Genomic DNA, 12,983 nt, shown 5'->3' with positions numbered 1-12,983 from the left:
ACGACTAAAGGAAAGACTTTGGGTCGCAAATCCTTTGAATTCCTGATGCACACGGACTGTCAGGGGTTTGTTCCACGACTGCTCCACACTAAGCACCGCTCAAGACTGCTGCAGATGCATCCAAATGCAGGGTTGTTTCAATAACTTAACAGCACTCTGATGTTTGCCTTGCTGAATTCTTCACTGCTGAAGGAGGGTCAGTCTTCAGTTTACAGCAAAAAACAAAACAAGGCAGTTAGGAAGATCATGTAACGCAGAGCTCGGAAGCCCACAGCGGAGGTTTACTGCAGTATGGTAGTCTGCTTCTGGTCTCCTGAGCACAAGCAGCGGCTGTAGCAGTTGCTCCCTCCTCTTCTGCATCTTCCTTTACCTCCCTGAAACCTTCCGCTTCTTGGAATGGATTCTCCAAGAGTTTCAGTACATTTCTTACCTGGAGAGAAAATGTGGCAAGGCTGTAAAAATTTAGAAAGTAAAAGCAAAATGATGTAGAGGAGAACCTCCTCACATCAAATAACGATCAAGTATATTGTATTTAATACACAAACTCCAGGCAAGCCAAATATTTAATATATGAATAATACCCACATCAAATACGCTGAAAACCGTAAAATCATAACTAGCTGAGTTTGTATTCGTACGGAACACAAGCTCAAATAACTGAAAATGCAAGTATCAAATCCAAGTTCTTACGTCCTTTCTGAAAATTAGTTTATTTTCCCATACTCTGCATGTAACAATCCCCGTGCTGAACTCCACAGGTGAAAGGTGTAAGTTTTAAAAAGACACCACTTGGCCCAGCAAGGAACACGTCAAAATTAATCCCCAACTGCCTCCCAGGGGGTAAGTGTCTTGTCCTGGGATCAGCCTACAAAAGCCGGTGAACTTCAGGTTTTCCATTCCATTAAAATGACAGCTCCCTCAAGAACAGCACAGACCTTCTGAAGAGTAAAATCCCAGTCCCCTTTCCGCCCAAGATACCAGAGCCAATCTCGCCTGGCGTAACGTCAGTCATCAACAGCACCACTACACACCCACACAAACCTAGGGAGATGTTGTACCTCTGAGAAATCCCCGTTTTCAGCTGCTTCTATGGCATTCTGCGCAATGTAATTTCTCAGGATATACTTTGGATTGTTTGAGTGCATAACCTTCACACGATCAGTGTTCCAGGCATCAGCGTTACCAACACTTTCTATTTCTTTTTGCAAACGGACTCTGAAATTAAGCAAGTGAAAAAAACTGGTTTGGATCAAGAGTCACATACAAAAGTTGACACATTTCCTTGCCTTGAGATTCTTAGTTTGCCATTCTTAATAAATGTTACATCACCTATAACCCTCTCAGTCTATAAAACGCAGCTCAACAACAGGATGCAAAATGTCACTTTTTGTTTAAAAGCCACATCATGGGCCATCAGCAAATCCTGACAAGGCTGGAGGAAGTGGCATGCCTCCCATACTCTCTGAAAAGTCAGACCGAGACACTGGTGCACGCTCTGTTCTGCATTGCTCTGCAAAAAGCATCACATTCAAGTACTGCCTTACGTATTTCTACGCTTGTTTATTGGTTAAAACTTTTGATGTTCTGATAAAACCATGGAATCATAGCCTGGTTCAGGTTGGAAGGGACCTTAAAGACCATCTAGTTCCAACCCCCCTGCCATGGGCAGGGACACCTTGCACTAGACCAGGTTGCTCAAAGCCTCATCCAGCCTGACCTTGAACCCTTCCAGGGATGGGGCATCCACAGCTTCTCTGGGCAAGTAAAAGTAAAGGGATGCAATAGAGGTGGGGCAGTTTGACCTACCTGTTACCAAGAATACTTGTTAAAACGCTCAGCCCCACTGGAGAACAAGATGACAGGCAGCCAGGTGAGGCAAGGAGTCCTGACCCGACCCACACAGCAGAAACGACTAATGCTCTACTAAGGGATTTTCTTTATTTAAAAAAAAAAAAAAAAAAAGAATAAATCTCCTGCTAACTCTAAGTTTTTAGGCATTTAAGTTATGCCTATTAAAATCGTCTGGGCCCCTTTTTCCTGGCCATGATTTCTTTCACCATTATTCTGATTAAGAATAATTCTACATGCCTGCCATATCAACACACTGATTTTTCTTTCAGACAAGAAAAAAAAAAAAACACAATGTTTAGAGGTCAGTCAACTCTGAGCTTTTAAGCGCTCAGTAACTACACCTGAAATTAGTCTCTGTTAGAATCCACAACCTGGAAGCACTTTTAATATTAGATTTGATGCCAGGGGCTTTCTACACCCCCACCCCTCCCCAGAAATCTATTAAACATAATACACAGATGCCCCTGAACTTTCACAGAAACACAGATCCTGACCTTGGCAGCAGTTAGTATTCCGAGCTGCTCGCTCCCCACATCCCTCCCAGCCTGGATACTGTCAGACGGGGCATCTTCTGTGGGTCAGGCACGTTGTTCTCCAACACAACATACTGCTATGGACACTGAGAAACCTTACCTGTATTTCTCCAGCCATTCTTTCCAGTGCCTTTTGTTTCTGCTGAGTAAATCAGCTGCTGTTAGCTGCTGCAGTTTAGAGAATTGTTCGATGCGTTCTAACTCTTTATTTATATTAGCTTTTGTTCCAATCAGTGCAAACAGCTGAGGATTAGACTGAGCCAACATGAGCATCATTGACAGCTGTCTGGGAAGAAAAGGAACACACACATCAGACATTAAAGCTGAGCTGCCCATCAAAAACCTTCTCTTTGCAACCGTAAAGTAGATACTAAAACATTCACAATAACCTAAGTTTTCACTAGAGAGGCTAAATAACAGTTCTTCATCATTAACAGAACAAATTTTTACTATAAATTATGCTAATTTCACTGTTCCTTCCCCCTTCGTCAGTGTGTTTAATTCACATTGCTGTGGCACATAAAGTGCAGACAGTAGGTTTTCAGAATTCCCAGTTGGGTTTAGATGTGCAATTCTCATCAAAATGCCCTTGGAACTTTGAAAGGAATTTGGAATAAGGAATTTCATCTTACTTAGGTATCAAGATAAAACAGAATCCATAGGTCTGGGATGTTTAATTTGTTTTCCTAACATTATTACTGTAACAGCAAGAGAATAAGGATCTAACGCCTGCTAACTTTACCAGTACTAAACCAAATCTAAATGACGTGGGGAAAGACACCTCATTTAAGTCACCCGAGACAACAGCTTCTTTGAATTTTCTTAGTTAGCCAGTCTAAATCACAGAACGAGAACTGCTTTGTGGTAACAGATTCCTAAATATCCAGGCCACTTTGCTGAGAGTTTGACTAGGATTGTTTCTTCTCTCTATTTTTCCTGGATCAGTAACTGCACTAAGCATGAAGTAAAATAAAAAAACTAAAGAGTTCAAGTTGCAGCATATCAAAATACAGTAATTATTATTATTTCCTTCTATGAATTCATTTATAAACAAAGGAGGAAAGAAACATTACTCCCTGGCCTCAAAACAGACCAGTCACTGTATCAGATTACACTTTCCTGTTTTTAGTAAGCAGAGACAAGCTAGGTGCTTTGTAGAAAGTACTATCCAAATCTGAGCTGCACATCTAACACGCCCAGCTCTGCAATATCCAAGTGCTGTGATACAAAATCATCTGTTCTGCACTCTAACACTGTGCCCCTCCAAAGCTTTGCATCCGTATCGTGATGATTTATAGCTACTTTTCATGTTCCTCTAACCCTGAATGCAGTGTTTAAAAAAAAATACTGTCTCATCTCTGTCACACGGGCTGTCTTCATACTGCATGATACCTGCTTACAGTTTCCAAGCAGCTGAAAACTGAAACATAATTAAAAATGCAGTATCCACCACCTTAACTTATTTCCCTTCCATTTTAGTGTAGCATCAGAAAAACGTAAATAACCAGCAATATCCCCAAAATGACGAATGGCTACAGTTCACCATCTTGGCACAACATCAAACTTGTATGAACTAGTTTCCCCACCACTCCATTTCCCCAACTCCCTGCTTTTTTGCACAAGTTGTTAACTGTGAGAGCAACACAGAGGAAAAGCTGAAGAATTTGGCAGGTTTGTTACCTTTATGGAACACTTATTAAGCACAGAAAGAGAGAAAAAAGTACCCAAGGAGAGGAAAAAAGTACCCAAAACACCTCCACTTTAATTTCTTTACTTCATCTAGGAAGAAGTTAGGAAAAAAATGACAAATTAATAGGTCACACTCATTCCCTGTTTTCCACTGCTCCAGAAAAAGTGAAAAACTGCCGCCCTTACCGCTACAAGCGGCAGCTGAACAAAACTTCCTACACTACGGCACGCTCGGTGTAGCTGGACGTGGCTGACTGGATGGGACCATGCAGTTTTCAGAGCCTAAAGCGTGCCTTTAGATTATACTCGGCCCAGAAGACTGGTGGCTGACAGTGATTATTTGCTGACAGTACAATGGCAGAACACAGTAGCATTATTGTTCAAATCCATTTCTTCACTAAAATATTTCTGTATCGCTTCATCTGGCACTCTCACTGCCTTCGTCAGCAGAGACAGTGGAGGAAAAAAAAACCAAGGGGCCAAACAAAACCTCAGACAGCTTTAGCTCGAGAGCCAACTGCTGCAGGTTGCTGCTGAGCAAGCACCAGTCGCAAACACAAGAATCCACACTGCTGTGTACCACGATGCGTCTACTGAGCCGTGAAATCTCCAGATTTAAAATTAGTCAAATATTACGGAGCTTGGGGAGTTCGTTAAGGTTGTAGTGGAACTAAAAGCACAGGCCAAAAGCATTTCAGTAGAGTATTACCTTGGATCCATCTGGGGTTTGAAAGCAACTTTCAGTTCTTCCACGGAAGCACACTGACTTGTAAGCTCTTCCAAGAACTCCTCCAGTTTGGAAGGATCAAAGTCTACCGAGAACGAACTCAGCAAGTAGAAAATATTTGTGAAATCTCCACCTGAAAAAGCAAATCTATGAGCAATGTCAGCAGGAAAACAGGTCCCACACCTCCTTCCTGACTCCCCCTGCACCAGCACAGGTCACCGCTCTGAAGAGGCAAATAAAACGCAAGTGTGAGGTGGGGGAGCCCTCCATATGGCAACAGCTGCCCCACTGGTCACAAGACTAATTATTTTTCAGTCTTCTGCTCTTCCCTCAGCTAACAAAGCACCTGTGCAAGGCTGCTTTCTTGTAAGGTCAAGATATAAGCTACACTGTGGTTTGATTATAGACACTGATGGTTGAAGCGAGTCCAGGCGGCCACGAAGTTGATCAGAGGTCTGGAGCACCTCTGCCATGGGGACATGCTGAGAGAGTTGGGCTTGTTCAGCCTGGAGAAGAGAAGGCTCCGGGGAGACCTTATTGCAGCCTTCCAGTACCTGAAGGGGCTACAAGGAAGCTGGGAGGAGACACTTTTTACAAGGGCCTGTAGTGACAGGACAAGGGGTAATGGGTTTAAATTGAAAGTGGGGAGGTTTAGATTAGATATCAGGAAGAAGTTCTTCACGGAGAGGGTGGTGAGGCACTGGAACAGGTTGCCCAGAGAAGCTGTGGATGCCCCATCCCGGGAAGTGTTCAAGGCCAGGCTGGATGAGGCTTTGAGCAACCTGGTCTAGTGGAAGGTGTCCCTGCCCATGGCAGGGGGGTTGGAACTGGATGGTCTTTAAGGTCCCTTCCAACCTGAACCATTCTGTGATTCTATTAGATAACCACCTGCTGTGCTCTTCACCAACCTGTGAGATGCATGGTTTCGAGGAGATCAGACACCAGCTTACTATCTTCTTCTAATTCCAGCTGGATTAGGCCTAGCTTCTTCCTCATCTTCTGCAAATAATGTTTCTCAAATTCTGCATCGTATTCCTCTTCCAGGATGAGTTCACTTATTTCCAAGGGCAGCTCTGGAACTAGAGCTTCAGCAAGCTTCCCCAGGTTCCACTTGCAGATCTCTGGCTGCTTGTTGTAAGCGTAGCGCCCTGTATTATCAGAACCATTGCAAATGTGCTCAGGGTCGTATCTACAAAGGAAGAAATAGTTAGCATTCTTCTAGTTATCTGGACACCAATACTGTGAAAAGTATTATTATTATTATAGTCTCCTCTAGGGAACTAAAAAATACAAGAGGGAGCGTTCCTCCTTGATTCTTTTCCCAAAGTTACCTCATTCGATATCTTCCTTCCCTCTCAAACCCTGAGAAGCCCCACAGGCTACAAGAACAGTCTAACAGTTAGAGACATTGTGAAGACAGTGAAAAAGAAATTGAAATGAAGAATTACAGGACAGCAAGAAGAAACTTAATCTACTTGGCCATAAAGTGGGTTCATAAATCTACTTTAGAGTTAAAATATTAAAGCAATCGTGAACATCAGTATTGTTCTACATAGGCACTACATGCACACGCTTCAAGCAACAATGCTACACTGACCTATCCATAAATCCAAAAGGGCCATAGTCAATGGTCAGTCCAACGATACTCATGTTATCCGTGTTCAGCACGCCATGGCAAAACCCAACACACTGCCATTCAGCAACCAGCCTCGCCGTCCGTTTTGTTAGCTAGAAGAGATTGAAAAATTAAAACAACCCCACAGCACAATGTATTTCCAAGCACTTCCTAGTCTGAAATGTTTCTACAGCTCCGATGGAAGCAGATACTGGCAGCATGCCATACACACAAAGACCTTAAGGAGGAGGCTTGTCTCCCTCCTCCTCCTAGTATCTGCCCTGTTGCTCTGTCTCCCATTTCCACCTGCCTCTTCCTTCCTTCCATGCTTGACGTGCAAGTCAACTGGAGAGCTTTAAAACTTAGTGAAGACGGAAGGCTGAAATAAGGTAAACTGTTCAACACCAGTCTTGTGTAGTATTCTAGTCATTATACAAATACATTCCTTTGCTTACTACTAATTTTAAAGACCCTTTAACTACAGGCAGGAGAAAACATAAGCAGAGTCTAAGAAATAAAATTAACTATATGCAACAAACCCTTTTGGTTTACCTGGTACGCAGGAGTGATTTGCAGGAAGGTCAGTGGTTTACACAAAAAATTATTTCCTGCTAACAAGTTACAGCACTGATAAGCACTTCCCTCAATTTGCTGAGTGGAAAAAAACTACAAGGTTAAGTAAAAATATTCCAGGAATGACAATTTCATTTAAATGAATTTCATTTCTTCACTGAATGCTCACTTCACCGGAGCTTTTCAGTTGCTTAACTGAGACTTATTATGGTGGAATTCTTGACTGTAACAACTGCATGTGCCTCGTTCTTCAAATAAATAGTGTAATGTTTTAAAATAGTTCTTGATATTTAATTCAGCCCACCTCTCAACTACAGCTAGATATGCCCTATGAAATCTGCAATTCAGGAAGCTAACCTGGCTTTTAAATAAACCTAGGTATTTGTAAATACTTTACTGAATTGCTGCAAATAAAAATGTTTATGCAGCCATTAGCTAAAACTTTTAAATCAAGCTATTCTTATAGCTAAAAATCATTCATCTTCCCAGAGAGCTATCAATGTACGGAAATCTAAAGCAACTGTTCTCTCCAGGCTGCAGTGTTAAGTGCATTTTATTAAGGGTTAGAAAATTATCTAGGTAACAGAGGAAATGTCAGCTTTATGCCCTGGTCTTCAAGGCCAGAAATTTTCCATTTTCCTTTTTTTAATCATGTGCAATCAGGTAAAGAAGAAAAATGATGAAATCTTGCACCGGGATAATCTGACAGGTAGCAAAACCCGCAAGCAATGCTCAGAACAGCAGCTTTGGGTTCACTTTGAGTTCCCATGCTTCTACTTTTTACAATATTCTCGTTTTAGGTACTTTACCTGCTTCACAGGGCAGTCAGCAGCCAGCTACATGTGTCCAAAACTGATTACTGGCATGCCATACACCAGTAAGGGAGACACTCCCTGTACGATGATGGCTCTGTGCCAGGGAGATGGTAAAGCTCCAAAATGAAACAAAAAACCCTAGCCACCACGGCTGGGACGCAAGCACTGCAGCCGTAAGGCAAGCAATGATGGCTGGGTATCCTTGTACAGATGCATCCCACGCTGCCAGCGTTCCGGTAAAAAAGAAATCCTGCTAACGAGAACACCTAAAAGCAATCAAAGCTTGGGTGCCACTCAAAAATGGGTATATTGATGAGAAAGAGACAGCTTTGCTCTCGCTTTCACCTTCATTCTTTCTGATCACATTTTTCTGCCACGAGCCAGACTGGAAAACAAGTATGGTGCGTGTATAAATAAGAGCACTGTCCCAAGGACATGCTCATTTAAATATAAACAACACCTGCAAATTATTTGAGAAGCACAGATAATGGTGTTTGCTTTCTAGACAGTGCCACCAAAGGCAATCACTTGTCCTTTTTTCCTCCGTTTCTTCCACAGCAAAAAAAAGATAAAACATGTTAGAGTTAAGCTGACAGTGCTTCCCCACTATTAAAAAAGATGGAGGTGTTTGTCCAATTAAGTAAGGGACTGGGGTGCTTCTCAGGTGGAGAAAGGCATGGAAAGTCTCCACAAAGGAGGAGAGAAAACACGAAGAGGCAATGGCAGCACAGGCAGACAAACAAACAAACAAAACAGCGGAGGCGGGGGCAATAAGGGAAGGATGCCAGGATGGGGTGGGGGGAAGAAAACCAGTAGTAGCTGGGCCAGGAGAAGCAGCCGGAAGAAGAACAAGGCAGGACAGGGTGCACACACACGTCCGTAAAGATCCCCAAGTCCTCGGACATTTCTGTCACCAGAAAGTAAACACGCCGTCGACGTCGACTACAGAGCTGGACCTGCACGCAGTGCCTGACAAGCCAGTCCTCCTCAACTCTGTCATCCAAATGCAAAAGGCCTGTCCAGCCAACTCCTCGGCACCCAGAGGTGGACCAAGACACAGCTTGCTTCTGAAGAACTGATGCAAGCATGCACAGCTCATGTTAGAGCAAAAAACCAACAGAAGAATCCCACACACCCCCCAAAAACAAACACAAAAAATCCAAACCAAACCAGGACAAAAAAAAAAAAAATTTAAAATCCCCAGAATTCAGAGAACGTCAGGCTTTAAGCCTGCCGTCTGACCTCTTCCGAACACGCATCATGTTGCAGCCATTCCTGCCGTCCCTACCCAATCATTTCAGATTTCAAAGCACCACAGCTGTTTTTACGTAGACTAGTCAAGTGTATGAGACTGTGGTATTTTATAATTACCCTGTTTACTAGTTCTAACGTTCTTATTTGGGTTGCTAATACTATTTGAACTTCGGGTGATCCAAATCAGAGCCTTTACTGTAGTTCTCTGGTAATTTCAAACTGGATCCCTTCTGCAAGGGGAGCATTACTGTGTGCTAATCACTAAAACATGAAAAGGACCATCGTATTCCCTTAGCACAAGTTCCTTCTTTGCTCACTGAGACAAGGAATATAGTAATTCAATGTCAAGAACAGGAATACAATATCAACAGCGTGGCAAACGGTATATTCAGGAGATAAAGTGTAGATACCAATTAATTTAGCTATGTTTTACTCCAAAGAGAAATACAGCAATTCTACATTTACTACTGTTTTAGTACTGATTTTTATTATGTGTCATGGTTTAGACCCAGAAGGCAACATGCCCAGTACATTATGGATCTCCAGTAATTGTTAAGGTCTAAATTCATACAGTAATTGAAAACAGGTTCAAAACAAGTCTCAGAGAAATCCCCCAGCCTCTCCCCTGGGCCACTGCAGAAATGACCTGACACTACACCACACCTAAGATGTATTTATCTCACCTGATCTCACCGTTCCCAAAGCTGGAGGTTTTGTAACTTCCTCAGGCAAGCCATGGAAGTGCTTGACTGCCTTTGAACATTTAAATTCTAAAGCCTGAAGGTTCAAGTGATATGCAGTCAACATTCCTGTTTGCAATTTGGAAAATGAGAGACAGGAAGTGGCTTTAACACTCTCAGTATGGTACAAGACAATGCCCTGCAAGTGACGTCTCGGCACTCTCAACTCATCTGATAGTCAGGGCCAGAATTGCAGCCTAAGGCACTCTCAGCAAACGGAGACAAGTCTTGGGATGCTCTCTCAGAGCAGAGAAACCATGATTTACTATTAAAAAGGCTAAACTGCTTCCACTGGTTGGATCAATACCAACACTGCCGTCATCAAGATGCAGTTCTGTCGAGAGCGTTTCCTTCCCAGAAAAGAATAGTTCTGGCAATCGGATGACACAAGGTATTCACCGACCCCAATCATCTGTGCTTGCAGATGGAGTTCCTAAAGATGACCGCTATGGATTTATGAAGAGAATATCATCTTTCTTACCTCCTTGAAGAAAGCAGCATTCCTCTGAATGCTGCTGTCTGAATAAGCCTCCTGGATTTCCGGATAGAAAGTGCTGATCACATAATCGAGCATCTGTATTCGAATATCGTTTCGGTTAACGCTGGGACCCTTGCGTCCTGTGTATTCATCAGGAGGTTTAAAAATTTCAAAAGAACCAAACCTGGTTTAAAATAATAACAACATGTTTTAGCATTATCTGATACTGTTAACTTCATCTGATGTTACACGCAGTAAAAGCATTTACTGTTGTTGCAGTAACACCACATCACCCCGAGCTTGATGCCAATCCTTCAACTGACTGAGAGCAGACCCACAAGATTCCCACACTGAACCCAGCGAGGCTCAGCGACTCAACACAAGGAAGCACATACATCCACGTGCAACTAAACTGACATATCGAGACCCCAGCTCATTGCACTTTCTTACCTTGGGGCCTACAAGGAAGCTGGGAGGGGAGTTTTTACAAGGGCCTGTAGTGACAGGACAAGGGGTAATGGGTACAAATTGAAAGCAGGGAGGTTTAGATTAGGTATCAGGAAGAAATTCTTCACAGAGAGGGTGGTGAGGCACTGGAACAGGTTGCCTAGAGAAGCTGTGGATGCCCCATCCCTGGAAGTGTTCAAAGCCAGGCTGGATGAGGCTTTGAGCAACCTGGTCTAGTGGGGAGTGTCCCTGCCCATGGCAGGGGGGTTGGAATTGGATGATCTTTAAGGTCCCTTCCAACTCAAACCATTATATGATTCTTACAACCACTTCTACAAAAGAATTCTTATCCTGAGTAAATATACATGAACAGGACTTATTTAAACCACTAGACTGTACACCAAGCCCGTACGGTAGACTTTTCCCCACATATACACACGCACACAGGCATGCACACATGTATACACAAATGTATACATGCACATACTCTTTATACTTCACCTTCCTCTGTAACCTTACAAGAACCAACCTAACTTCCCAAAAGTCCTAATGTTTTGTGTTGGTGCAGAAACCTCGCACACTTCTCAGGGAAGGAAAGTACACCCAAACTTTGACAGTACTAACTTAACATAGCTTTGGAGTTAACGGTAGAGCTATAAACCACGACTACCAACATCAAAAGCAGCCTGTGTCCTGTGCAGGCACGAACACGAAAAGTCTCTTCTGAGGTCTGCAGAACTTAGTTCTTTCGACCAGGCTAGCATCCTTTGTGTTTATCCGTCTGTGTGCAAAGACACCAGCGCATCCCATCCGCTGGACAAGAGTGGCAGCTTCCTACAGCCCAGCAGAAGACCTCCAAGCCTCCAGAACAAGAAACACACAAATAGCGCTGCTGTGGAAACCAACTTAAAATGGTATTTTAAGAGACTGCTGTGCTTGGGTTTAAAAGAATAAAAAAAACCCCAACAAAACAGGTTTTTACCTTATAAATGTTGAAGCTATTCTCAGAACAACTGTACACCTTTCACTTTTTGGGTTCCCATCGTAAAATATGTCACGGATGACTTTAGAGTCTGATGTCACACACGTTCCAGCCCTCGTTGTTGGTATTCCAAGGTGAAACATAGCCTCGCTGCACAGGAACTCCCGTATGCTCGACCGCAGGACTTTCCGACCATCAGCTTGTCTGCAGTGAGAAGAGACAGACAGTTTTCAGGCTTTAAGGGCAGGAACTCCCTTAAAGCAGCGGCAGATCTGAGACCAAAAGCTGGACCCTCAAACTTCAGTTAAAGCTCAGGCAGACAGACACAGCACACGTGCAATGAAGACCACACACAACAGAAGAAAATAAACCTGCTGGTTGGTTACACATATCCCTTCTCATCATGAACTCTGTCGGTTTTATTGATGAAATAGTCTTCCAGAAAATTAAAACATTTTGGACAAGCATAGCTATTTTATTATATAATAAAGTCACTGGTGCTCCTAATAAACTAGCTACCGTTATGCCTCTTGAAAAATAACATTATTTTGGATGTTTCTGGGTGAGTAATCTAGAGGTGGGGTGTTAAATACGGGAATGAGTGGCAGTTGCATTCAGAAAACACGCACCCTGCACAAAGAGCAAACAGCAAACGAACTCATTTAAGAGGTATCAAGCAAACTGAAGCGGCGCGGGTGGTCCTCAGCCCTCACCCCCGCACCGCAGGAGCCGCAGGCCAGCAGGAGGGCTGCCCAGGGAGCCGGGACTTGCACTGCGATCTCCGTAACCTTCACAGACCTCACAGCTGGAACGGAAAATACGGGAAATGGAAGTGGGACAAACCACCTGGAAGACGTAAAGCAGCGCAGGCTAAACTGACTCCTGAAGACAGCCGCGCCTTGCAGGGATGCGGTCGGCGTGCCATTTTTGGGGTCAGCGTGCCACTTTTGGGGAGGGAACGGTGATTCCCTCCCGCAGCCAGGAAGGATGGAGCGGCACTGCCGGCGGAAGGACCCGCATCGCGCACAAAACCAACGCCCCGTTCTCAATACCGCTGGCGTATTTAAATACCGCTGGCGTGGGGCACAGGGGAAGGCGGCAGCGAACGGTACGACACACGGTGTCCCCGCCTTCACCGCAGCTGCGCCCTCCCACAGGGGAAAGTCCCCGGGGGAGGAGACCAGGGGGCTGAAGTAACGCTCCACCCGCAGGAGGTGCTGCCCGGCGCGGGGGCACCGGGACGCTGCTCCTGCAAAGCGAAGCCTCACCGGGCTCTTCC

General features: G+C 44.0%; 1 protein-coding gene across 1 annotated transcript; it reads right to left on the bottom strand.

The window, feature by feature from the left end:
* Positions 1–244: 244 nt before the first annotated feature.
* On the bottom strand, positions 245–11,901 carry LOC104502770 (selenoprotein O). Its single transcript, XM_010158412.1, has 8 exons — positions 11,705–11,901; positions 10,279–10,459; positions 6,398–6,528; positions 5,709–5,989; positions 4,783–4,933; positions 2,485–2,670; positions 1,059–1,215; positions 245–430 (listed from the first exon to the last, which is right to left on the bottom strand). Exons 1-8 carry the CDS (start codon positions 11,845–11,847, stop codon positions 245–247), a joined length of 1,416 nt encoding a protein of 471 aa, XP_010156714.1. The 5' UTR covers positions 11,848–11,901.
* Between the last annotated feature and the right edge of the window lie 1,082 nt (positions 11,902–12,983).

The sequence above is a fragment of the Eurypyga helias genome, unplaced genomic scaffold (assembly GCF_000690775.1).
Source record: "Eurypyga helias isolate BGI_N326 unplaced genomic scaffold, ASM69077v1 scaffold15699, whole genome shotgun sequence".
In the NCBI taxonomy this organism is placed as follows: domain Eukaryota; kingdom Metazoa; phylum Chordata; class Aves; order Eurypygiformes; family Eurypygidae; genus Eurypyga; species Eurypyga helias.
This window is presented reverse-complemented; position numbering and strand designations above follow the sequence as displayed.